Here is a 26,770-nt window from a genome sequence, read left to right on the forward strand (position 1 = left end):
CGGGCCGAGGAGCGGCTGGCTGAGGCGGAGCGGCGCCGAGCGGCGGGAAGGGAAAGCGGCGAGACTCGGGCTCCTCCCGTTCGGGGCTGAGGTGGCGGCGACGACAGCGCCAACGTCGCCAAGAGGATCCCGGGTGCATGGAGCCGGCGGCGGAGACTGGAAGCGGGAGCTCTGCGGAAGGGAGGACGACCCTTCCCCGCGGCGCCAAAGGCAGCGGTTTGTGGCCCCCGGAGGAAGGAGGGGAGCGGCTCGGCGGGATCAGCGCGCCGCGCGCTCCGGAGTTGTTTCAAGGGACTCCGGGGACCGGGCGCGGGAGGAGGAGACGCCGGATTGCGCAAAGGATTATCGAAAGGGGGGACCGCGAGTGAAAGAAGGGAATCCCCCCCCCACCCACACACACACTCCCCGTCGGCTCTCCTCTCTTCCACATCTCGGATCCTCCTCCTCCTCGCTTTCTCCCCAGTTACTCTCCAGCATCATTGGCCCGGCCACCACCAGCAAGGGCGAGTAAATTAAAACGTGCTCAGCAAACTGCAAGAGAGATCAGAGGGACAGTGGAAACGCGAGCCGCGGAGGGGGGGGGCGCCGTGCGTGCGCGTGTAGGAGAGAGAGAGAGAGAGAGAGAGAGAGAGAGAGAGAGTCCTTCCCTCCCCTAATCTTTTCTCTCGCGCCCACTCTGGAGCTACTCTGCTTCTCTGGACCTTTCCAGAGACGCAGTCTCGAAGCAGAAGGCTGAAAAAAGGATTGCTCTCGCTTGGATTGTTTTTTTCCTGGTTTTTTTCTCATCTGTCTTTTCCTTCTCCGTTCTCCTCCTTCAGGGTCTGGGTGGGTTGGTTGGTTTCTTGCGAGACCGGCGAGGTTGGATTATTGGTGCGCGCTGCCCGCCTTGTGAGTAGTGTGTGCTTGGCCAGGAGGAGCGGTGGAGTTGGGAGGAAGAGATGTCTAAGATCGGAGGGAAAATTGTGCTTATCCTTAGCTTCGTGTTTCTGACGACTTGCCTCGATGCGGCGAAAGGGCTGCCCTTGAGGAAACAGCGCAACCACAGTCCGAAGGAAAGGAACTATAAGTTGGTAGAGGTGAGTGGAAGCAATGCATTGCCGCTTAGAGAGTAGGAGGGCCTTACTTAGATGACATTGTTACTCCAGCTTGTCTCCCCTTCGTCTCTTGACAGCCAATAAACTCTGCGAGGTCCAGGGTCTTTAAACCCAGGTCAGTGCTGACTTCTGTGATCTGAAGGCAGGTAGTCACTAAAATGATAGAAGTGATGCCTCCCCTTCCCTTTATTGATCCAAATTACATTTGCACAACCAATTTTGTACATTGTGCATATAGTCAACACTACACAGTTTAGTGTTCCGTTAACATTTTTTATGCTGGATAAGGTGTTGGATTTTCTCACCCTTCCTGTATATGCATCCTTTCTAGTAAAAGTGGAAGGTTTTCACATCAGCAGTCACTACGAGTACATAACCAAGCAAGCATGGAGCTGGAACATGGAGCACCAGGTAGTGATCTTATGTGGTGTTTGAGACTCACAAGGCCACTGTACTTCTAACTTTAAGCATTTGCTTAAACCCAAAAGGCTGCTTCAGAATCTGGTCAGTTTTAAAAGTGAAAGCACACCAGCAAGTACAGCATTTTTTGAGAGCAATGTGGCAAAGCATTGTCTCTTAAATACAAACGTGAGCTTCAGTGTGAATTCCCAAAATTCAGCAGGGAGCACTTGGGTTAAAGTCCGGCTCTTACACAGATGGCCCCTTGCTCTAGACAATTAAGTTTCTATCTCCTCTGTGTAAATAAATAGTACTAACTTTATGGCTTTGGGTGCAGCCTTCATCTCCATAGGCAGATGTCATTGTTGCTGATGGCCTTGGCTACATTCTGAAGTCATTGATACCAGTTAGGTGAAGCATTGGAGGTTGGGGTGGTTACTGTTTTTCCATTCTGTTGAAAGCATCCTCTTGTTGCATCAAGGATGGCATCAGCAGGATTATGCCCAGGAAATAATAACTGCATCCAGCGCTGCATTCATAATGTTTTTCTGGCACATCAGAGCCAGCTGAATCAGGACACTGGACCGTCTTGTCCAGCATCCTTGTCTCGCTCTGGTCAGCCAGATACTTAGGGGAAGCCCCAAAGCTCAACCTGAGTGCAACAGTGCTCTCTCTCCCCACTTCTGATTCCCACTACTGGCTTTCAGATGCATATTGCTTCCAACCGTGGAAATAGAACATTATGAAAGTAGAAACTTATTTTTCTCCCTTTTGCAATTGCAGCTGAGCTGCACAGGTCATTTCACACATTACTCAGGGCAAACACAAATGCAGGATTGCCCAGGAGTGTGCACTCAAAAGAGGAGCTGCAGCCATTCAAAGGCCCCTAATAAGTGTATCTGCCTGTTAGCACGTGTGTTTGCAATCACATGTCTGTTGACTTCAGGGCGTACATCTTTCGATGTACTTAACACCAAGAGCACTTTGTTTTAAGGGTAGCTGTTCCGCACGCACAATCCTCACTCCTCAGTGGTTGTTGTCCCAGTAACAACTGAGCCTTGTTTTATTACATCTGTAGCCTACCTTTCCTTCAAGGTGTCATAATTGGTTCTCTGACCACCATTCTAGGTTGTGGGATTACCTGGGAGCTCTTCTTTGCTTGTGGGTTGCTGGGTTTGATAGCGACATTGCCATGGGAGACGAAGCCAACAGTCGGTCTAGCTTGGCATTTTCTGTTCTGACAGTGAATGATAAAATTGCCTTTGGAAAGGTCACATCGCATTTATACCCAGGGCAATTATGCCCACATATGTGGATATAATTGTTTAATATTGGCTCTGAATGTGGTGGTTATAGCCATTGACATATACCTCTGCATATTGAATTTTTTGTTAAGCCAATCATGCACGTATCGCAACATCTTGTGGCAATTAATTCCATAGGTTCAGGGATTTTTCCCCCTTTTTGACAGAGATCTTTTATGAGTTCTAATCAGTTTATAGGCAGTTGGTATCTGGATGTAGTTAGGATTGGTAGCTACATTTGTCATAGGAATCTGTTTGAGAGAAAGAAAGCTACCTTGTATGTGCACACTAACGTATTTCATGAATAGTTTTCTTTATCTGTTAAATTTATACTCTGCTCTAGTAACAGGATGCTCTGTTTATTATTTTATTGCAAAGTATATATTATTCTTTTATACAATGGAATTGTCCTTATTCCCAATAGAATAGAGGAATGGCCTGTAGCTCTGCGGTAGAACATCTGCTTTTCTTGTAAGGATCCCAGATTCAGTCCTTGACATTTCCAGGCGAATGTACTCTGTCAGTGTCCACAATATTGAGCTAGCTGGGCCAATGATCCGACTTGAAGTAAGGCAGTTTTGTATTTTTCCAAGTCAACTGTTTTTTTGTTTGGCTTTTTGCTCAGGCAGAGCAGGAATTGTAGAAGCAGTTGCAAAGCATGGAATGACATTCAAGGGGTGGAAAGAAGAGAAATGTGAATTGTGTGTGCTTCACAACTGAAGAGTAAGCATAGAATCATAGAATGGTGGCACCCTGAGGATCATGTAGTCTAACTCCCTGCAGTGCAGGAATATGCAGCTGTCCCATACAAGGACCAAACCTCCAACCTTGGTGTTCTCAGCACCAGGCTCTAACCAACAACTCATGGCCATCTAAAAAGGAGCCCCTTCCATTAAGTCCAGGGTCTAAATTTACTGTGTTTCTCCACAGAGAGCCAGTGTGGTGTAGTGGTTAAGAGCAGTAGTCTCGTAATCTGGGGAACCGGGTTCGCGTCTCCGCTCCTCCACATGCAGCTGCTGAGTGACCTTGAGCCAGTCACACTTCTTTGAAGTCTCTCAGCCCCACTCACCTCACAGAGTGTTTGTTGTGGGGGAGGAAGGGAAAGGAGAATGTTAGCCGCTTTGAGATTCCTTAAAGGGAGTGAAAGGCGGGATATCAAATCCAAACTCTTCTTCTTCTTCACAATATATTCTCTCACAATATACTCTAATCAGTCCAATTTGCCAACAGAAGAGTAGGGTGACATTTGGGGCACTGAGGAGTCTGATGCTACACGGAGTCTGATGTTGTGGGGTTGTGAGTGTTCAACATTGGACCAAGGCCTCTTGAACATTGCTTTGCCCATAGCTACTGGAAGTTAACACTGAACAGAATAACTTTGACAAAGGCATAAGACAAAGTAGATGTTTTACGAGGCTTCCCATCAGAGCCGCTGCTGGGACGCGTTCCTTTCAGCGTCATCCCTGCCCTGACTGTCCCTGTAAGGTTTATTTTCTCTTCAATTTTGTGGCCAGGGATGAAGGCAGGCGATTCCCTTCTCCGGAGCCCATCTGTCTCCTGCTGCTTATTCCTGACCTACGGGCGTCATTCTCTCCCTTCTTGACGTCTGTCCTTGTCTTGGCAGCAGATAATTGTCCTGTCACAGACAGTGGGTAAATGATGGCTCCAGGTGGGGGCAAGGGGGTGTGTGGTTTTGGGGGGGGGGCAGCTGCTCATGTGCCTTGGCTGAGCATGGAGGAGGCTGGCTTTGCCTCTGTGTGTGGAATGTCTGCCCCACCCAGGGGGGAGTCACTGTTTCTCTAGATGTGCTTTTTTACCTTTTCATTACTTCAGCAATTAAGTGCCCTGGCCCCCTGCTTTGTCCTTGGCTTGAGGTCGGGTTTGCAGGCACAAAACATGCACGGAAACAGCATCTGGCCGAAAAGGGCTTATTGTGCAAAGGAAGGTGCTTTATCCTTCGATAGCAAGCTTCTGTTTTGAGAAGTGCCAAATTATCTTAGTCAAAATGGGGGGGGGCTTTGTGGTGGGGCAAGAAAGGTCTGAGACAGCGGGGAGCCAGCTGAGAGGAGATGGGATTCATTGGGATGGAGATACTTCATCCAGTTTCTCTGGACAAATAAGTCTGTTGACTTTTCTGTCAGGGGAATCAAAGAGTTTCCCTCTGAGGCACATGTTTGAAGAGCTGATATATTCTTAACCCTTCCACACACCCTACCTAGGCGGGCTGTTTTAGTTTGCAGTGTGGTGGAAGAAATGAATGAGAGGTCAAATGAAAACAAAGAGCTGATATGAAGCAACAACAAAAAGTACTTTGCAGATTTTCTCGGCCACTCACCCACCTAAAGCCTCAGTAACTAGGAATCAAATGAGAAATTCCTAAGATAAATGTGGGAGCAGTTTTAGAGACCTCCATCGACTGGAGCTGTTGTGACATCACAGAAGTGCAATTCTGACAGCAGCTCAGCACGATGTTCTCAACAAACCTTAAAATCATCTGTTGACAGTCATTTTCTTGGCTGGATGTTGCTTTCTTCTAGCTGCCTCCTGCTTCTGGCAAAAAAACCGGTTGCTTTTGACTTTTGCATTTTCTGATTTATAAACATCATGGAGGTGAAGTGTGGGAGACCAATTGGCACTTGTTGAACTGCTGTCTTGCATGCAGTTGTCAAAGCCCCAGAGACTGCAGCAGGAAAAGAGATGGCAACCTAATTTAGGGGGGGACGGACAACAGAGGTCAAAAGAGGAATCACTGTGGTGGAAATGTACTCCTGCACTTGTCTGTTCCAGTGTGAAAGGTGCAGAGACCACTGTTTATGACTGCCCTTTCCAGCTCCTCTTTGCTCATTCATTTACTCCTCCACGCATGTTCAATTCGGCACAGCAAACGTGGCTAAAAGGACCCTCAACCCAGCTCATATTTTGCTAATTATCTCCAGCTGCTCTGCTGCCCTTATGGGCTGCTGGCCTAGGCAAGCATCCGTCTTGACCAACTGGTGGGGAGGAAGGGAGCAGGCGTGTTTTTGGGTGCTCTCAGGGCAACAGGCAGTGGCACATGGAGTGTCATAACCCAGAGGGCACCAGGTGCAGGCCTCTGTGTAACGTCTTTCCCAAGATAAGAGGCCGCACAGATGTCTTCAGCTCACATCTGCTTCATGCTGCCTTCCCTCTCCTCCCCCTCCACCCCAGTTGACAGAGTTGCGGCTGCATTGCTTGGCCAAGCCAGCTGCTCCTTAAATCTATGCTCTGTCAAATGAGACAGCTTAGCGACTTTCTCCCTGGATGTATAGATGGGGGAATCCCCTGGAGGTTTCTGCAAGGAACTTGACACTCAGATATATGTCCTGCTTTTTCAACTCTGTTTGGAGCGCATAATTTGTGCTCTGCAGCTGTATTTCAATCCTGTTTGCATGACGCACCCCTTCTGGTTTTCTGTCCAGCAACTGTGTGCAGGTGGTGTAACTTACATTCTTCAGTTACTGGGGTGCACATGTACAGGAAATTGAGAGCACTTGATCTGCAGTTTCTAACCTTTGCAGCCGTAAAGGGCTTTCCCAGCTGAAGTTGTTGCAACACAGGGAAGGCAAAGGCTGCTTGATGATGTCTGTGGAACCTTTTTAATGCACATTTTTGGGAAGCAACAATTTCTGCCCCTAGTGAGCATAGTAATGTTGAAAAATTCCAGAAATTTTGATGCTACAAGTCCCAGGGGAGTGGAAGCAGGAAAGGATGTGGGATTTCTCCGGGGAAGGTGGGGGAGAGATGCACTGGAATCAGGGAGAGGGGAGGAGACTGACAATATTGTACCCTTCAACATGAAGCAGCCCAAATCCAGAACACCATCTTCAGGTCCAAAATCCTGTGTGAGTCATGTAACTCATGTGAGATTGTGGACAATGGAAAATGCACTTTGGGGGGCATGGCACACCAAAATGTGCATGGGGGGGGGCGCTGCATGAGATTGCTGACCCGAGAAACCCTTATTTGGGGCACAGTGCCAAAAATGCTGATGTGAAAAAACACTTTTTTGGGGGCGAGATGTCAGCCTGAAATCAAGAAAGAGCGACACGCCCAAAATGGCCACTGTACTCTGGGGGGATGGGAAAGGATGTCCTATTTGGGGGGGGCAGTTGACAGGTATGCAGTATGTTTCTCGAATAATATAATATACACTTCAGCATTGAAATTCTACAGATCATCAAACACAACAAGTGTAATTGGAACTGCAGTTGGACAAAATCAGCAATCTAAAAACAGCATGACATGTCAGCAACAAAAAGGGGTGGCTCTCAGGAATATATCTACTTTAACCCAAGCAGAGTTTATTGTGGTAGAATGCAAGAAGAACATTTGTTTTTGTCTGAAAGTATTAAGTTACGATAGGGCTGTGGATTACCAAACATTTAAACGCTCAAGGACCCCTACTGCCTTTCCTTCTCATCTAATTAAATCAGCAAAGACTTTTCAAGGCATCTGTAGTGGTGCATGCTCTGTTTCTGACTCACTTACTCAATTTACTGTATTCAGTAAATTTATACCAGGTTTTATGAAAGTTGCTCACATTTCCAGGTCCTCTAGCTGCACATAGAGAATACACCAGCTTCTCAGCCAGTGCCGTTCACCATCCCCTCAGAAACCACCAATTGGTTGACAGTGCAGCCAGTGGCATAGCGTGGGAGAGCAGGGAGGCCGTGGCCCCAGGCACAAAATTCTGAGGGGGCACAACCAAGCGCCCCCACACAGGCACTGGCTTCCAGAGCGGCTCAGCCCCACAGTCAGCAAGTGCAGAGGAAGGGAGGTCAGCAAGGGGCAACCACAGCATGATCTCATCTCTGTTGGCATTGGCGGGGATTCACCTGCCAAGGGCCACACCAGTTGGTGGGCAAGCAAGTGGTGTAGCGCAGCCCTGTTTGGCTCTGGGGACGCTATGGTTGTGTCAGCAGTTTGCCTGCCCCGGGTGCCAGCAACACCTGCTACGCCACTGAGTGCAGCTGCCACCTTCTAATTATTTCCACTCTCACAGCCACCAGCAGATAAATTATTAGCTCCTAAAAAAGCAGGAATTGCGACCTTCAAACAGATTAAGCAGTTGTTAGCAGTTCAGATATGATTTCCTCACCCTTAATTGCTGATATTTGCTCATGCACCTAATACTGGGCAAGTCCACCAGTGATGAAAATAGGCACCCAAGTGTTCCACATTTCTTCCAGCTCAATAGAATTCTCTCTTATTTGGGATGGCACTGAGCACATTGGCTTTTTACTCCAAACTAGCGAGTTTGTCAGCTGATATTTATTTGCTGAAGTCCTTCCTCCAAATTTCTTTAATACTGTTGCTGTCCAGGTCCCTTGTATGAATTAGCAGCCTATAAATACTTAACACCAGCCCTTTGAACTTCTGCTCTGTCTGCACTACTGACTGCTCCAGTGGGGAAAGGTCTGTTGATTGGCCCTTGTTGGTGTGTCAAGGGACTTGTAACACAAAGTCTTGCTGACTATGCAACCAGTTTGTTCAAACACCCTTCAGCTTTCTTTTTATCTATTTATAAAAATGAACACTTCTTTTTATCTGTCCCAATTTCTCCAACATTCCTCCCATCTTCCATGGGACTTGGTTATCTCCGATTAAAGGACTATAGGAAAGCCGCAGAAGGATGTGCTGGGAATGGTGCTTCTCTTTACATGGAAGAAGGGCAGATTTATCCCCTGAATCACTGTAGATGGCAGTGCTGGACCTCAAAATTAGGATGTACTCTCTTATCACCATACTAATCAAAATGCCTAGGTAGACCTTGAAATGGAGAATCAAGGAAGCATCCAAAGGAGGAAATGTTGCAACAATGGGTTCTTCAGCTATCCTCATAGATAAATACATGTTCTGGTCACAACAAAGAGGCAGCATTGGCACATACCTAAATGACTCTACCCTAGAACAGTTGGCTAGAGAACCAAATAGAGGAAAGGAGACCTTTGACTTAGGTGACACTCAGGACTTGATACCGAGATGAAAGTGTTGTGGAACCTGGGTTAGCTGTTATACTGCCATTCCAACTATAGGTGGCAGTGTGACCAGCTGAGGCAGTGAGTCGTGCTGCTGCTCTTGCTTTTTCTTTTTTTAAGCACTTTATTGACTAGTCACCATACTTTTAGGTTGAATACTGTATACAGGTTCTTTGGAACGGTTCTATCAATAACATATCAGTTCTTTGGAGAGAGCAGCTGCCTTTTGGGGCTCTGCATCCCGAACCAGCTAACTCTCCTGCTTCTGTGTCCCACTAACCACACAGGGGAAGGAGTCTATCTTCATGCTTTCTCCTACACTCTGGTGCAGATAACGTTGTTCATTTCACACTCCACGGCCAGCTTTCCATCTTCTATTTTTCTTTTTATTGTGGTCTCTTTGCCATCCCATTTCTGCAACTGATTGAGCGACCCATTGTCTAATGTTACAAATACTCTTTACTTTCCTGTCACCTGCTGTGGTCTCATCAAACTGCTCCCCCTGTTTGAAGGAAATCTTGGTGTTCTTTAAACTCCTCCCTGTTTTGATGGTTATAACACCTCCGTTGCAACTGATGATCACGTTGGGCTTGGCAACACCAGCCACCTTCTGCTCTTGCTTGCACTAAAGCTGTTCCCCAGTTAACCAACTGGGAACAAGGGAACACATTGCTATCAGATCAACATTCATGGTAGGCAGCTGCCAGTTTCAAGGAGGACAAGGCTATTGAAGGCTAATAGCCACAGTGGCTATGCTCTGCATCCACTGTTGGAGGCTGAATGCCTCTGAATACCAGTTGTGAAAACCACAGGAGGAGAGAGTGCTCTTGCCCTCACGTCCTGCTTGCAGGCTTCCTGTTGGCATTTGGTTGGCCGCTGTGAGAACAGGATGCTGACTAGATGAGCCCTTGGCTTCACCCAGCAGGACTCGTCTCAGGTTCTCATGGTTTTAACCCGGGTCTCTCCAGTCCTAGTCTATGTCAACATCCAGTCTCTTTGGATACTCAGGACTTCTTTTCATGAAGCAATTCATATACCGGCGGACCAATCCTAAGTTTCTTTGCTAGGGAGTAAGTCTCATCAAACTCAGTGAGAGCTGACTTCCGAATACATACGGTTAAAGAAGATTGGAAAATTTTTATTGAAAAATAGCGGGAAATAGCGGGAGAACGTGCACAACGTTGGCAGCATTAAGATAAAATTCAACAGTGTAAAGTTTTGATGGATGTAATAATGGAATACTGAATGGTTTAGTTTATGTAAGTATGCAGGGATTTATGTTATGCAAAATGAACCATGGAAAGAGAAGAAGGGAAGTCATTGATATTTTAAGGTTGTTTAAATGAATATTCTAAAACGTAAAACTAAAAATTATAAGAAAAAAGAGAGTTGACTTTCGAATAAATAGGTATAGCATTGTGCTGCCCAAAAAACTTCCTATTCTGTATTATTCTATTACATTGTGAACCTCCTTGAGCATTTTTATTGGAAAGATAGGTTAGAAAAAGCTTTTGATAAACAAATATGTCACGGATACTTTAGCTGAGTTTCCTGCATTGCAGGGGGTTGGGCTAGATGACCCTTGGGGTACCTTCCAACTACAATTCTATGAAAATCCTACTTTCTATGAAACCCCACTTTATTTATCAAAGAATCCGGCTTCAGCTTTCAAAACCTGGGGTTTCTTGTTGTGGACTTTGAAGTTTGATGATGTAGAGAGGTTGGGGGGGCATTCTATTTGGTTAAGTAGCGCAAATAAATATTTGAATTTAGTCAATGTGCTTCTCAATTTCTGGCACACAAGGGACTCACTTCTTAGTGTCCTCTGTAGGTCTGGCTCCCCATGGGCCACGTTTAATCCTTCCCTTTTGCTGCTACTCTTCCAGTGAGATTCCAGTAGATTTTTTCCACTGCGGTTTTAAGGGCACGCGCCCCATCTCCAAAGTAGTTAGTGGATCATGCCGCTGCTATATTTTAAGGAATAAAAATAGGTTTTAGTCTGTTCGGATGGTGTAGATCAGAAGGTCTAGGGCGGAGAGCATGAACAGAGCTAGTGGGGGCAGCATTTCCGCTCCTAAGGTCAGTGGAGGGTATGGAGCTGCCTCCTGGATCAAAACAATTAAAAGTAATATTGAGGCCTTTTGATGGCCAGTCACCGAAAGGTCTGTTCTCAGTGGTTGGTCAGAACTGTATTAATCCAGTTAAAGGCAAAAAGGGCACGGTGCCAACTTAGTAGTGACACACCAAGGACCTGCTTCTTATCTAGGGCTGGAGAGATTTTTGGTTTTATCAGGATTGATGGGAGCTGTAGTTCAGCAGCGTCTGCCAGGTGCCATGGTGACTGCCACTGACTTAAACGGTAATAGTAATAATAGTAATTTTATTTATTCCCTGCTCATTGGACTGGGTTGCCCCAGCCACTCTGGGAAACTTCCAACATAATCAAAGAACAGTAAACGTCAAATATAAAAAACTTCCCAATACAGGCCTGCCTTCAGATGTCTTTGGAAGTTGTGTAGTTCTTTATCTCCTTGACATCTGATGGGAGGGTGCTCCACAGGGCGGGTGCCACTACGGAGAAGGCCTTCTGCTTTGTTCCCTGTAACTTCACTTCTCGCAGTGAGGGAAACGTCAGAAGACCCTTGGAGGAGGACCTCCGTGTCCAGGCTGAGCGGTGGGGGTGGAGAGGCTCCTTTAGGAGTCACCCATGTAGAGATTGTCTATCAAGTTTTGAGGCATCACATTTACCCTAATATGCTGGCAGGTATCGTGAGGTGAACGTGGCATCCCTCTGCAGAGTGACCACTATTTCAGCCCTTTGTGACCATGCCTCCAACCTGATACGTTATCGTCAGAAAACCCTTTCCTCTGAGATGAATTATTTCCGCCCCAGGATTGTGTTAGTTCTCTTTTCCACTTCCACAGGGAGTGGAATCAGAAGTTACTGCACCAAAATGGACAGAATGAAACAATGCGACTCCTTCCTGTTGTTTTCTTTTTTTTTTTTTATAAAATTTTTATTGGGTTTTCACATTTTATATAGACAAAGACAAAAACACGAAAAACATAAAAACAAACAAACAGAAAAATAAAACAACAAACATATATAGTTTCCAAAAAAAAAACTTATTTTCTAACCCTGGTCATTGACTTCCCCCCACCCCCTCCCTTGCATCCCTATTCCCAAATTTGTATCAGCAAATTGGCATTTCCTTATCCATCTTAATATTAGTCCTTTATATATATAAAAAAAGCAAAATTAAATTTATTCTAAGTTGGACCTCAGTTCCCTTCCAACGATTTCCCATTTTGTCTTAAATAATAATCTTGTTAGCTAAATCCCATAGTCTTAAGTGTTGTTGAAACTAGATTCTTCCCTCCCTCCCTTCCCCGGTTTGTGTCCCTTCCGAAAACATGTCCAAAATAGCAATTATTAGCCCGGATTCCTTACGTCCGAGGCTCTCAAATCTCTTTCAGTCCCTCTCCGCCGGCCTAGTTGGCAATCCTTTATGTCGGTCTTCACGTCTCGAAAGAGTTCTTTCACAGTCAGTCCAAAATCTCTTCCCATATTTGCAAGCAACTGCTGAGGAATTTCCACAAGGCATGAATTTTGAACATAATCAAAGTCAGAGTCTATGTGGAGGCCCCAATTATATTTCTTTATTTTAAATTCCTTGATTTCATAAATTCCCAGGGCCTCCACTTTCATCTTCTGGATCTTTCGTAGATTTGTAGTAGGTTCAGTCCAATAGTCTCCTTGTTTATATTCCACAGATGTCAGCTTCTGGACAATATTTTCCCATTTCAGTTCTTCTCTTTCTTGTTTTGTCTTCTCCTCTTCTTTGGTTATCATTTCCGGCTCAGCTGTGGATTCTTTCTCAGCCAGGTTCTCATTACATTGAACAGAACTACTTGTTTCAGGATTCAAGGTCATCAATTGTTCACTCATAGCCGTAGTCTGTTCCTGTAAGATTCCAACCAAATAAAACATCCTTTCGATTTCTCCCAGTATCTTTCCATCCACAGCCATTGTAATTCCACAGATTTCCCCCTAGAGGGAATCTGGTTACTTAGTGTTCTTTTCTCCAACAGTCCTCTGTCTTATTATTGATTCTTTGTTTCCAACAATTTTAGTTCAATTGTAACTCCTTTTAATCCAGAGGGGTCTTAAGTAGCAATTTTTCTACTATTAACAGTCCGTTTGACAGCTTTGACAGCTGTCAAACTCTGCTCTTCTTATACCAGCTCCAAAGTAGGACACTCCCGGGCCCGGGAGGGGGGGTTGCTTACAACAGAAATATACCCCTTCCAACACTCCTCTCTCCTGCTCAAAAGAAAAATTCCTTTTCCAAATCTTGGAAGTTACTGTCTTTTTAAACTCACCCTTTACAGGGTAGGCACTCCAGCTTAGTTCTTTTATCGTTGCTCTGGATCGTCTGCAAGGGGGGGGTGCGGACTTCCTTTTAACACATCCCCCGATCGTCTCAAATTCAATAGGTGAAATTCTTAGAATCCAAATTCAATTAACTCACGGGTTCTTTTTCTCAGCCGAATTTCAAGGAAGGAAGTCAGCGCTCTCCGGTCATGGCTCGCGGCTTCGCTCAGCAGAGGTAGCGATGGACTCTCAGTGCCACGCCACCCCCCGTATCCCCTCCGCAGCCTTTAAAAAGGCTCTTTGCGAATCAGGGGGGGCGCTTAAGGCACCCACCGAGTCTTCAGTCCGCAGGCTTCCGTGCCTGCGGTTTTAAGGGTCCCCGTGTCGCCGGCACGGCAAAGACCCGTCCCCCGCTGAGCCGATTCCCTCCGGAGCTCGGAGGGAATCCGCCATTCCCAGATCGCGCCAACCCCGGAAGTCTCCTTCCTGTTGTTTTCACACCTGAGAATCCAGCATGTCCCGAAGACCCCTTTTCTGCCCTAGCATGCCACATGTGGAAGGGCAAAGGTCTGCAGCAGGTCGCTTCCTGTACCTGCGGAGCCTCCTTTCCATTTTAGAACCTTGAGTACGGAACCCGTGGGAGGCATTTGGTAGTGATGAACCCAGGAAGAGACAGCTGTCCCTTGCACAACGAAAAATCCATGTACAGACTGAACGCCTAAGTAGAGCTTACGTATATAGTACTTGACAAAGATTTGGTGTGACTGGTCTCTATTCCAAGGCTGTAGAAATGTTCACACAGGGAAGGAATATGCATTATTTCAGTTGGTTTATATGCAGGGCCATCCTGATGTTGTGGGACTACAACTCCCTTCATCCCTAACGGATGGGAGTTGGGAGTCCAGCAACATCTGGAGTGCTAAAGGTTCACCATACCTGCAGCTGTGGCAAGGAGATTTCACAAGAAAGGTGAAGTATTGCAGGAAGAGGCACAGAAGCATTTCGGCAGCGGGCAGTTGGCTTTCCAGGGAGCCAAAGTCCTTCAGAAGGCTGACGGAAGAGGGATAAGGGAGCATCACAAGAAGAGATGTTTTGCTTTCATGGAAAAAAATAGTGCTGCTATGATTCGTAAAGATGATGGTTCCTCTTACCAGGTATGAAGATAGCCATGTGTTAACTTCCATATGACGAGCAAGAATTGTTTTTTGGTGACCAAGCAAGGGTGCTGTTTCCTAAGAGAGTTATTTCTGCGTGTTTTGTTTCTTCCAGGCTATTAGGGACAATTTTTGAAAGCTAGCAGCATGTAGGTCTTCTTTCAAGGCTGCATTCTTCTTTGGGGGTTTTATGCATCTTAATACTAATTTTCCTACATATTTGTTTTAGCGGCTTTACAGCTCTTTAGTTTAATTGAAGCCCATGGATGTAACATCTCTCTCTCTCTCTCTCTCTCTCTCTCTCTCTCTCTCTCATATTCTCTTTGACCAGCAGGACTGACTCAACCATTAGGCAGGTGAGGCAGCTACATCAGGTGGCAGATGCCGTAGATAGTAACAGCTGCTTGCCCACCCCTGTTCCCCCTTAAGCTAGCCTGCTCTGAGCCACCTAAGGTATCCTGCTGCCTTCAGATAGAGTGGAGGATTTTGTCCTACTGCCCATGCTGAAGTAAGGTTCAGTTTGTCCAGCCCAATTGGATTCTGTACATTGGGCAGGAGGGGGCACCATCCTGTCCATCGCCTCAGGCAGCAAAATGTCTTGGACCAGTTAACTTAGTCAAAAATGGCAAATCTTGCAACTGTTCTCAACAGTTCTCAACTGTTCTTATTGCCCCGGGGGAAAGATCCAAGAGACAAGGCCCGATCCCAGCAGTCTAGAATGATCACACTTTCCTCAGCCTTGTATATGAAAGGGGGGAGGCGGATGTTACTGCAGCTCTTTTGTCACTGCTTAGCCCCACTCCTAAATAAAACAGCAGAGAGACCAACAATCTCCCCGCTGCTTTCTCTTCCTTTCACTGTGGGAGGGGAAGACAGGCTTCGGTCCTTTGATGTGCAGGCCTTGTAAATCCATTGATGATGCCTTGTGTGTGCGCTCATGTGAGTCAGGACCAGCCCCAGTTCCCTTTGAAGTGCTCCAGCGACCAGGATGAAAGTGGGATGGAGGGGGAAGAGTCCTTCCCAAGCCATCAAGCCCTAATTGCAGGTAATAGTGCCCTTCCGTGTCCCATATGGGGAGGCAAGCATCCCTGTTTCCCCTAATCTTGCAGTTACATTCTGGGCTCCTGCAGTGAAAGGAAGTAAGCACACAGGGAACAGGCTCAGAGAACTCAGCCAGCATGTTGGGAAACAGCTCCTGGCTGCAAGATGCACGAGGGAACAGTTGGAAGTTCCTTGGTGAAGAGTTTAAAGTACCTAGAGCATAGGAAGATCTTTTCTAGGGATTTTGCTAGGCTGTTGCCAATTCGTACGTTTATTATTATTTTTTCAAAAATGAGGTTAGGATGGGGGGGGGCGGTTTGCACCAGTGTGGCAATTTCATTCTTACAGAAGGTGGTGGCGCAGAATGCATGAAAAGGAACAGCAGTTGGTTTGTGCAAACGGTGTGGCGGAGGAATATATTAGGGCCTTGGTTTATTCATACCAACATACAAACACAGGAAAGTACCTTAGGCTCAGATCATGGAGTCAGTCTAGCTCTGTGCTGTTTACACTGGCTGGCAGCATCTCTCTAGGGTTCCAGTCTTTGCCAGTTCTGTCAAGATATGCTGAGTGCTGTTGAGCATGTGCACCAGGTATGGGAGCAGGGGTTGGGGGGGGGGTTAGCCCTTTTTTGCCATACCATATTCTAGATGCGGATACAACTCTCCACTCACCTACTGCTGTTTCCTCGTTAGGAAAAGCTTACACGTCACTATAACAAGGTATATAGCTTGTTGCAGGCTGTTTTTGTCAAGGAAAATGGCACAAGGTAGTAAGTATTAATCCTGCCCCCTACTTACTCGTAGGGGCGCTGTGGGTTAAACCACAGAGCCTAGGGCTTGCTGGTCAGCGGTTCAAATCCCCGCAACAGGGTGAGCTCCTGTTGCTCAGTCCCTGCTCCTGCCAACCTAGCAGTCTGAAAGCACGAAGTGCAAGTAGATAAATAGGTACTGCTCCAGCAGGAAGGTGAACAGCCTTTCCGGGTGCTGCTCTAGTTCGCCAGAAGCGGCTTAGTCATGCTGGCCACATGACCTGGAAGCTGTACGCCAGCTCCCTTGGCCAGTAAAGCGAGATGAGCGTCGCAACCCCAGAGTCATCCAGTCAGGGGTCTCTTTACCTTTACTCACTCTTACCACCATGATCCTCAGGCCCCTTCAGTTGCTTATTGGCCTTATTTTTCAAAGCTGGGAGATTCTATTGTGGATTTCTTTTTAAAAAATTAACTCCAATGCAAGTGTTTATTAGTTGAAAGGCATGAATGCAATGCCAGAACCAATAATTGGCCAGTGTGGTGTAGTGGTTAAGAGCAGTGGACTCCTAATCTGGTGAACCGGGTTCGATTCCCTGCTCCTCCACATGCAGCTGCTGGGTGACCTTGGGCTAGTCACACTTCTCTGAAGTCTCTCAGCCTCACTCACCTCACAGAGTGTTTGTTGTGAGGGAGGAAAGGAAAGGAGATTGTTAGCCGCTTTGAGACTCCTTAGCGTAGTGATAAAGTGGGATATCAAATCCAAACTGTTCTTCTTATTTACACATGTATGCAAATAGTTTTTAGAATCTCTCCCCTCCTGGTTATGGATTCCGTGTGATGCTTCTGCCATGCAAAAAGGTAAAGATGCAAAGTGCGGCACGGCACCAGTGAAAAGCTATTGTGGGGGCCGCATTTTGATGGTTCTGTAGAAGAAGAAGAAGAAGATAGTACCAGAAGCATGTTAGTGAGCAACCAAGGTTTCTGAGCCTGCAGGCTAGAAATGGAGAACATGTAGCCCTCCAGATATGGTTGGATTACAACTCTCACCATCCCTGATCACTGTCCATGCTGGTTGGGGCTGAAGTCCATCTGAAAGACTGGAGGAGATTCCACACTCCTGCTGTAACAGAGAAAGTTGAAAAATAGCTGGGCTGGCATGGGGGGGGGGCGGGGCCTCAGATCAAACTCATTCGCTTGTGTGTAGCAAGTAAACTGAGCTTAAATGGGGTGGTCCTTGAAAGTTAAAAGAAAAAAAGCACAGGGATAATGTAGTCTGAGCCATGAAGGACTGATCAAAAACCAGGTGAGATGCACTAGCAAAATTATCTTTAGGTGTTCATCGTAAGCCCAAGGTATAGGAATGTGCATGCTTAAATATGGTGTGTTTGAAGAAGAAGAAGAGTTTGGACTTGATATCCCATTGTTCACTCTCCTTAAGGAGTCTCAAAGCAGCTAACATTCTCCTTTCCCTTCCTCCCCCACAACAAACACTCTGTGAGGTGAGTGGGGCTGAGAGACTTCAGAGAACTGTGACTAGCCCAAGGTCACCCAGCAGCTGCATGTGGAGGAGCGGGGACGCGAACCCGGTTCCCCAGATTACGAGTCCACTGCTCTTAACCACTACACCACGCTGGCTCTCTTGATATTTCAGACCAGTATTCTGGCCCATTCACAGCTCATTAATCCAGTGGGGCAAGTTGCTGACATGCCTAGTGCCCACTCTTATCTTGCCCCTGGTGTGAGAAAAAGAAAGCAGCTAGATCTCAGTTTTCATGAGGCAACGGAGAATGGTTCTGATGATGCTTCCGTTGCTGCCTCTCATTGCCAGATCTCTACTTCATCCGACACGGCTTCAATCAAAGAAGACGAAATGCCGCAGTCTAACAAGGTCCGGAACCTGAGGCGAAATGGACGGGCCATGCCACACAGGCAGAAACGCCGTTGGCCACTGCAACATGCTGCAAGGAACCAGTTGGCATCACTCCAGCCAGGTGGCGCAACCCAGGAGGAGAGCACACCCTTTGTGCTGGACTTGAAGAACCTGCCAGGCTTAGCCAACGTGGACCTGAGTGCCCAGAATCCAAATATACAGGTAGGCCAATGGGCTTAGGGCTGTATTGATTAGACTCGGAACAAACAAACAAACAAACAAACAAACAAACAAACAGACAAACAAACAAAAAGTGGCACCATCTGTAGTTCACTTAGAACTGACCCATGCTTTGGGGTAGTTGGTCTTGACTTGGACTCCTGGAGCATGGACAGAAGAGGGAGGGAGGGAGGGAGATTCCATAGTTGCAGAACAGCTGCCAAGAATGCCTTTCTGTATGCCCATGTCTCAGGGGTTAGATGCAAAAAAGACTAAAATCCAAAGAGGTGCCTTCAGACATGAGGATTATTGCATTAGTTTTCCTAGCTATAATGCTAGCACTTCTGTCCCAGTTTCTAATGTTTCTTTTGTACTGCGTTACCTGTTGCATTATGGAACGGTCGCCTTTCGATCGATATACAGTGGTACCTCGGGTTACATACGCTTCAGGTTACATACGCTGACCCAGAAATAGTACCTCGGGTTAAGAACTTTGCTTCAGGATGAGAACAGAAATCGTGCTCCGACGGCGCGGCAGCAGCAGGAGGCCCCATTAGCTAAAGTGGTGCTTCAGGTTAAGAACAGACCTCCAGAACGAATTAAGTACTTAACCTGAGGTACCACTGTACTGCCATGTCACACTAAATTTCATTCACACCAGTGGGTGTGGTTTGGCAAAGCAACAAACACCATTGGTTTAACACAAAGAAAAACGGCTTGTACTTGTTTTTGAAACGCAGGGCTTGTGCATAGAGAGCCCCAATAGCAGAGTTTAAATCTCATTGTAAGGCAGATTTAACTGAAGCATAGGAAAAGGTTTTTTATCTTCTTTTTAATCAATCAATTAATTTAATAACAACAACAACAACAACAACAACAACAACAACAACTATTATTTTATTATTATTTTATTCTTAGTTGAGAAATATACAGCAAGAGCAGCCTCAGATACATATATGTGAGACAGAGTAAAGTTGAGGCATACCTGTGCAGTGTGGCAGAGAGAGAAAGGAACAGGAAACAGGCCTTACTTCCCCCCTCTTTGGAGAAGAGGGGATGTGACATCATAGAGCTACTCTAGTAATCTAGGACTCTATGGTCCTTAACCCCTTCACACACTAAGTAGCACTGTTGGTATGACTGCAAATTTCCTACATAGTCTGCATGAGCACAATATGCTTCTTTGTCTTGTTCAGTACTTTGCAAAGTCGCTAAGATCCTCTTGTAAAATGGTAACTTCATCTTGTGCTGCAGCCCTAAGCACACTTACTTTTGATGTGGCTCTACAGAGCTTAAGTGTGACTTACTTCTAAATAAGCATGCATATACTCTTGCTTATGGTGGTAGAACGACTTCCACCTTGCCCTCCCCTGCCCTGTTAAATGGTCACAGACACTTGGCCAAACAGCTTTCTTTAGTATCCTTAGTGGCTTATTATATGCACTTAAGTAGAAAAGCAGTTTTGCAAGCAGGGTTTGGGACATGACCTAACTGGATTGATAATGGGGCTCCATGGAGAATTATTGGACATTGAGTGAGTGTCTTGGTCAGCACTAAACTGAGAGAGAAGTGGTAAAAGCTCGAATGGGCAAATACATGAATGTAGGATGTACTGTTGCTCTTAAAGGAACCCCACAGTGCTTTAGTGGTGGTGCCCCATAAACCCTCTTACCCAGTGCCATTACTTGCAGGTGACCATTGAGGTTGTGGATGATCCTCAGGCTGAGATGGAGATGGACCTCCTGAAGGAAACTAGCAATGACTGGTCTCTGACCTCCTCTGAGTGGCTGTCCCACAAAGACCTCTTCTGGCCACTTTTCTGGGAGTACACGGACCCCATGGAGGAAGGGGAGGAAGGGGACAATTTGGACATAAGGAGCAGGGGGGAAGAAGAAGACGATGATGAAGAGGAGGATGATGACTACACTTCAGAGTATGATGAGGAAGAAACGGTGCTGAGTGGAGTGGGAGGTGACTGGGACCAGCGGTGGCCCCATCAGAAAAACTGGATCTTCAAAGAGAAGTATAATTACGGTGAGGCTCCCTTTGCTGCCCTTGGTAGGTCTACAGAGCTGCGTTAACTCATTGACTGTTAAGGGGCAGGAGAGCATTTTCAGGAGAGAGCAAGAGGGTCTTTTCAGTTCATTATCTCCTCTGTTCCTCTCCAGTTAAGATGAGTGGTCCAGCTGATTTGTTATGGGGAAATCTGGGGTGTATCCAACTGAAATGCCTGCATTATTCCAGTAATCCCAATAAGCATCCTTCCATATTTGTGCTTTCTCTCCTGTACATATGCTTGAGAATTCCTAATTTAAACCCATTTGTGAAGTTGGTGGGCAAGGTCTGCTTTATGTGATACTAACTCGTTATGCAGACTGAGAGAGAGAGAGAGGAGAGGAAGATTTGCATGTCCTCTTTTTCCGCTGTAGATACATCAATGTGACAATTGTGTATATTGGAAAAACACTTTTGCTCTGCCCTTCATATTGCATAATGTGCGTGCATTTTGCAACATGAAATGGAAAATATAACCTATGAAGTGACTGCAAATCAGGCCCAAAAGATCTTGAGCCGTTAGGTAGGGTAACCCTTGAAATTTTAGGCACTGTATGGCCAAAACCAGACCAATGTGCAAAATTCTGGGAATCGCAGCTTTCATTTAAAAGTGGGTGTGGAGTGCCTGGCAGGAAAAGCCGGTGAGGTGGCACACGCCAGACTCCTCTTCTGGATTTCTAGCTGCACAATATAGGTTTGGGTGAGAGATCTAGGCTGCTGGGTGATAAGGGAGAAATGTGTGTGAGAGAGACCTTTTTCTTATGTTCTCCAGACTATGAAGATGAAGAGGAGTGGAGCCCTTGGTCTCCGTGCACTGTGACCTGTGGCACTGGCAACCAGAAAAGAACCCGGTCTTGTGGCTATGCCTGCACTGCGACGGAGTCGAGGACCTGTGACCTGCACCGCTGTCCTGGTATGCCTTTTCTCCTTCCACCCCTGCCTTGTTTTCTTGTCTGCCTCTTGTTCCCTATTCAAAGCTCCTGCAGTTAACTGCAGCTTTCTCATCTGTAAAGAGAGTGACCCCTCTATTTTGAGAGGATCATTTTTCAAACATCCCAAGAGGACTGGGGTGAGTTTCCAGTAGGGGTGCTTGTGGTCTGACTCTCTGGCAAAAGGTCATTTCCATTCTGACATCTCAGGTGCTGAGAACACCACTCTTCTCCTCATGGTTGTATGTTCCATTTGTGCAATGATTTCCACTTGTGCAAAGGAGCATCTTTTCCCTCTCCTTCCCTGCTCTGTGGCCTGTGCCTTAAATCGGCTCATGGGGTCCCTCCAGCCCTCTGGAGCAGATTGGGGGAGTGTGGGGAGAAGAGAGGGAAAGGACATTTTGCTGCACAAATGGAAGGCGTTTCTCAAACAGGACAATTGTTGTATACATTGCTCTTGTGTGTTGATAAAAGTGCTGCGGTTGCCAGCATAAAATGGCTGCCATTGGCTGCAATAAAAGAGGTGAGGTACTCTGTACTGGTGAGTACTGTTGCCAAAATCACTGGTTATGTGCAACCCCGTCTCCTATTTTACATTGCTTGCACGAAATGAAGCACTTTGTGAAAAGGGGTGTCCCTCTCCATGAGGAATTGGTTTCAGAGTAATGGTGGCTCTCCAAATATTGTTGGACTTCAGTTCCTATCACCCCTATCGCAGTCAGGCATAATGGGAGTTGTTGTTCAGCAATAACTGATGGTCACAGGTTATCCATTCTTGCTTTCAGGAAACCATTTTTTCCCATCCTGATAATCATTTCAGTAACTCCTTTCTTTTCTCTGACACATTTGATATATAAGGCCATCAACTGAAAGCCTACTCAGAGTGTTGTGGGTCAAAAGCAAACTTTGGGCCTATATGTGTGTGTCTGTGTTCGTCTGTGTCACATTTTGGCCTGGGAGTTGTGGACAGAAAATGTATACAGAGTTGGAGATTGAAGCCCAGCTCCTGTAACACCTTTGAAGTGGCATGTGGTTCCGCCCTGACCCTTTTGCTTCTGTGCTTCCCTCAAGGAGTAGATGGGGAGTTGTCTCTTGCCACAGAAGAGACACCATTTGAAGCTGAGAACGCCACAGAGATCCTGAACTCAGGTCAGTAAATTCCAAATGAGCACAGCTACGCTAAGAAATTGCACAAGGAGCTGAGCGAGTGAGTTGATCATAATCTTAAGGTTGTCTCACTTTCTTATGCACACACCTGTATTCTCTCACTCACTCTCTTTCTCTCTCTCTCACTCTGTCACACACGGCCTGCACTTTTGAAGTCTTCACTTGCTCCTGCCTAGGCAGAGGGGGCACCTTTCCCTTCCCAGGTTAAGGCCACATTTTGAAAGCACACCACTTCTCTCCCTGGGCTGCCTTTTCCAAGCTCTGTGCTGCTCTGGATCGAAGGGGCAGAGCCATTAGAGAGACTGTGGACCTCTCATTTAAAGGATCTCTCTGGAATGAGTGCTGGGAGGCGGGTGGGGGAGGACATTGCCATGGGGAACGTTTTTTCAGCCTGAGAAACGCATTGCCTCCTTCCAGGGGCTGTTTGCCGCTGCTGCACATGTCCCAAAGCAGAGGTGGATGGGGATATTGCCAAAAGTGGCCAGGGCAATGGATATGTCGCTTCCCTTTGTGCAGTAGGCTACATTCCAGAGCTTTATGCACACCCCCACATTGCTCCATCCTGCACCCATCCAAGCAAGAGGCATTGCCCCAATTCAGGGACACATTCCCGTCCAGCAAAATCGCTCAAGTTGAGGGCACGTAGCGGGGGCCAGTGTGGCATGTGACTTGGGAAGAGTCCCAAGAGGACAGGGAAGCCTAGAATAGGGCTCCCCAACTTGGATCTCCAGATGTTTTTTTGGACTACAATTCCCATCATCCCTGACCACTGCTCCTGGTAGCTAGGGATGATGGGAACTGTAGTCCAACAATAGCTGAAGGCCCACATTTGGGAAACTCTGGCCTAGAGGGTCACATTCAGCCTCTGGGCCTGTGATTCCCTGCTCCTGATTTAGTACCACCCAAGATAAGCTGTCAACGGCATATTGTTTTGTCTGACGGCCATTTCTCTCTCCCCCCTGTACCCTTTCCCCAGATGTGGACAGCTGTGAGAAGTGGCTCAATTGCAAGAGCGACTTCCTCAACAAATACCTGAGCAAAGTGTTGTCGGACCTGCCCAGCTGCCCCTGCTCCTACCCGCTGGAAGCCGTCTACAGCGCCGTCAACTTGCGGGACGAGCGGCAGGGCAAGACCTTCCGCTGGCGAGATGCCAGCGGGCCCAAGGAGCGGCTGGACATCTACAAGCCCACGGCCCGCTTCTGCCTGCGCTCCATGCTCTCCCTGGACAGCACCACGCTAGCTGCGCAGCACTGCTGCTACGACGAGAGCGCCAGGCTGATCACGCGGGGCAAGGGGGCTGGGGCCCCCAACCTCATCAGCACCGAGTTCTCCCCCGAGTTGCACTACAAGGTCGATATGCTGCCCTGGATCCTCTGCAAAGGGGACTGGAGCAGGTATCACGCCGTGAGGCCTCCGAATAACGGGCAACGGTGTGCTGACAACCCCCCAGAGGAAGAATACCTCTCTCAGTTACAGGAGGCCAGGGAGTATTAACGCAGAAAAAAAACCCAAAAGACATGGAGAGCAGGACATTTTTGGTCTCCCGCGCGACTAGGGAGTATAACAGGGCCTCTTTTCTTCTCTCTCCTCCCCTCAGCTTTTATGTCAACAAAGGCCTCCGCTTCAGAATGGCTACAGAGCCGCTGCTTGTTTTGCATTCCCTTGGTTGCATTCCCAGGTAGTCTGTAGGAAACCTTAGTGCAAGCTCTACAGTGGCTTCTGCCCTGTCTTCTACATAGGGGCCTCCAGTTTCTTTCCTGACTTCCTCGTTACCCAAAAGTTGCCACAATTGGCCCAAATGGGCTGTACCAGAAGGCTTGCTATGGCCATCCTGAGGGATTATAGGGATGGGAAGAGCCAGAGGGAAGGGGGAGGAAAGGTGTCTTTCAAAAGGCCCATTGTGACTCGTTTTATACTGCACACAAGCTGTCGCACAAAGGCAGACTGGGAGATCTTATGGCCTAAAACTCTAATCGGGTGCTTGAAGGTTTTGCATAGAGTCTGTAAGCAGTCTCAAGGTGGATGACTCAATACACCTAAATTCTGTTTTTAGCTAAAAGGGAAACTTGGTTGGACATATTGAGAGTGACAGATCTGGCTTCAAGCATCTGTTGTCTTGATGTAGTCCTGGGGCAAGAGAAAGGATGATGTTCCACACAGTTTGGGAGAAACTGGGATGGAGGGGTGCTGGATTGTGTGTGCGTGCTTTGGGATGTAAGTTCTGGGATGTATTGTGAAAACACATCCCCTAAAGTGGATGAGTGGCAGATGAAGCCAACCCTTCTTGCTGGGTTGATAGAACAATCTGGGTCTCATTTCTACCCAGCAAGTCTGATAAGGAAGCAAGCAAATGTTTTAAAACTTATTCTTCTCTTCAGGCCAGAGGCAGGACAGAAAACTAAGCCCAACTCATTTATAAGACTCCAGGGGAGGAACTGAACATCTTGCCCTTCTGATCATTCTGTCAACACAAGCATTTCGGCTTGCAAGACGGGACAATCCTGAGCACAGTCCCCCCCCCAAAAAAAAAACCCTGAACCAATTGGAGGGGCAGGGGGAGGAGAGTTGGGGGCAGGGTGAAGTCCTTGTTCAAGGCTTCTGCTGACAAGACTCAATAGTTGAATCCTAAGCCAGGTCCTGGGAAAAGTTGCAGTTCTGAGCAACCTCAGTCAATAGCATGGGAAAGAACAAAGTCCATGTCCTCCAGCCAAACCATTTCAATTTCATATACCAGAGGTAGCCAACACAATTCTTTCCAGTTGTTGGACACCACCTGCAACATCTGGAGCTCCAGACAGCACAGCCAGTAGTCAGGGATGATGGAAGCTGTAGTTCAGCCATATCTAGCCACCCCTGATATAGAACTTCATTCTGAGTTTTGGATCTGATGTTTGGCAGAGGATTGGTTGGAACAACCAAGTCATGGATTTCTCACATTGCTGTTTGGTTTCTCAACTTGGGAGGGAAAGATCCAACTTCCAATTTTCATCTTTCTCTTTTGTTTTGGGATTTTAACTTTTGGTCTAGTTCCTTTATCATTGGCAGTAAAGGGACGGGTTTGCCTCTTGATACAGTGGATGACAGCTGGGTTGTGAGTGAAGGAATTAGTCCTAGAGCTACTGGTGCTCTAGAGCTTTAAATAAAGCAAGCCCACAATTCTGTGCAAAGTAGTTGTGCAAACTTGCATATCTGTCTTGCACAATTTAGTCTACTTTTCCTAGTTTTGAAGAAGGGCAAAGAGCCATCAGACTGAATCCCTTGTTTTCTCTTCCATTTTGTGAAATTTTGCCAGGCATCAGCTGGAAAGGTGTTCCTTTTTTAAAAAAAAAATAAACTTAAAATTTTAGGGTGCTAAATTTTGTACTCAGTACCAACTTCCACATTTGCATGCAGAGCATAGCCGTCACCATTTTAGTACTCTCTGGTAGCCAGAAAGTCTGCCTAGGCGCTCCTAATCTTTTCTCTGTACTTTGAGAACTAGGAGGTTTCTCTTCTCTTAATATTAAAGGTCATATTTTCAAGATTCTGTATTATAATGTAGCTTCTGCATTATCTGTCATGCAGATTCCTACGACAACGTTCACCCTTCCCTGATGCTCTGTAAGGTGTTTGCCAGCTTGGGGACACATCTCTCGTTCCTGCTGAAGTCAATAGCAATAACTCTTAATTGGTTTGCAATCAAGTAAGATTGCTGCCTTGACCTTTATATCAAGGTTCTTTTGAGCCGAGGCCACATTCATGCCATACTTTTAAACCACTGTCACCATTTTAAAAAGTTGTGGCTTCCCTCAAAGAATTATGGGAGCTGTAATTCATTCAGGATGCTGAGAGTTGTAGGAGAAGCCTATTCCCATCATAGAGCTCCCACAATTATTTGGGAGGAGCTGTGATTATTTATAGTGGTAGCCTAGTGCTTAAAATGTATCATGTGAAAGTGGATTTGGCCACTGACTCCAAGGACAGGAGCCTTTTGTTGGACAATGATCCAGAGTCCAGAACCATCTTCTTTCACAGGACATGCACAGCCAGAAATTGGAGGCTTGTGGGCTGTCCCTTCTTCTACCAGTTTTATTAGTGATGTCTTAAGTTTATGGAACTTCATCTTATGGCCTTTAGTCCCCTGTAAGTGATGATTGGCCTTATAGGCATTCCAGCAAATTTTGTTGTGTGTTCCTGGCGGCACAACATGTCTGGCAGACTCCATGATGGACAAGCCATGATCTCAAGATGTTTGGACCACTCAAAAGACTGTTGGGGGAGAGGAGAAGTAGGTCAGCTTGGGCATTGCAACAAGACCCTTCTTTCTTTTTAGAGTATCTCCTTAAAAAAACCCAAAGCCTCTCTTTCTCTCTCTTTTTTTTTTTAATCATATTTATTAAAATTTCCAATAATAACAGAATAGGAAAATAAGAAAGA

General features: G+C 46.6%; 1 protein-coding gene across 3 annotated transcripts; it reads left to right on the forward strand.

Moving 5' to 3' along the window:
- On the forward strand, positions 1-26,703 carry ISM2 (isthmin 2). 3 transcript variants are annotated; one of them, XM_082230752.1, is made up of 6 exons: positions 1-1,076; positions 17,943-18,206; positions 19,895-20,237; positions 21,031-21,171; positions 22,259-22,336; positions 23,331-26,703. In XM_082230752.1, the coding sequence occupies exons 1-6, from the start codon at positions 939-941 to the stop codon at positions 23,846-23,848; spliced, it is 1,482 nt and encodes a 493-aa protein (XP_082086878.1). In that variant the 5' UTR covers positions 1-938; the 3' UTR covers positions 23,849-26,703. The 3 variants fall into 3 exon arrangements, with proteins under 3 accessions (XP_082086878.1, XP_082086880.1, XP_082086879.1); XM_082230754.1 differs by lacking the exon at positions 1-1,076 and adding an exon at positions 1,099-1,209; XM_082230753.1 differs by lacking the exon at positions 1-1,076 and adding an exon at positions 13,654-15,367.
- The last annotated feature ends 67 nt before the right edge of the window (positions 26,704-26,770 follow it).

Source organism: Podarcis vaucheri (assembly GCF_965113315.1).
Source record: "Podarcis vaucheri genome assembly, chromosome: 1".
In the NCBI taxonomy this organism is placed as follows: domain Eukaryota; kingdom Metazoa; phylum Chordata; class Lepidosauria; order Squamata; family Lacertidae; genus Podarcis; species Podarcis vaucheri.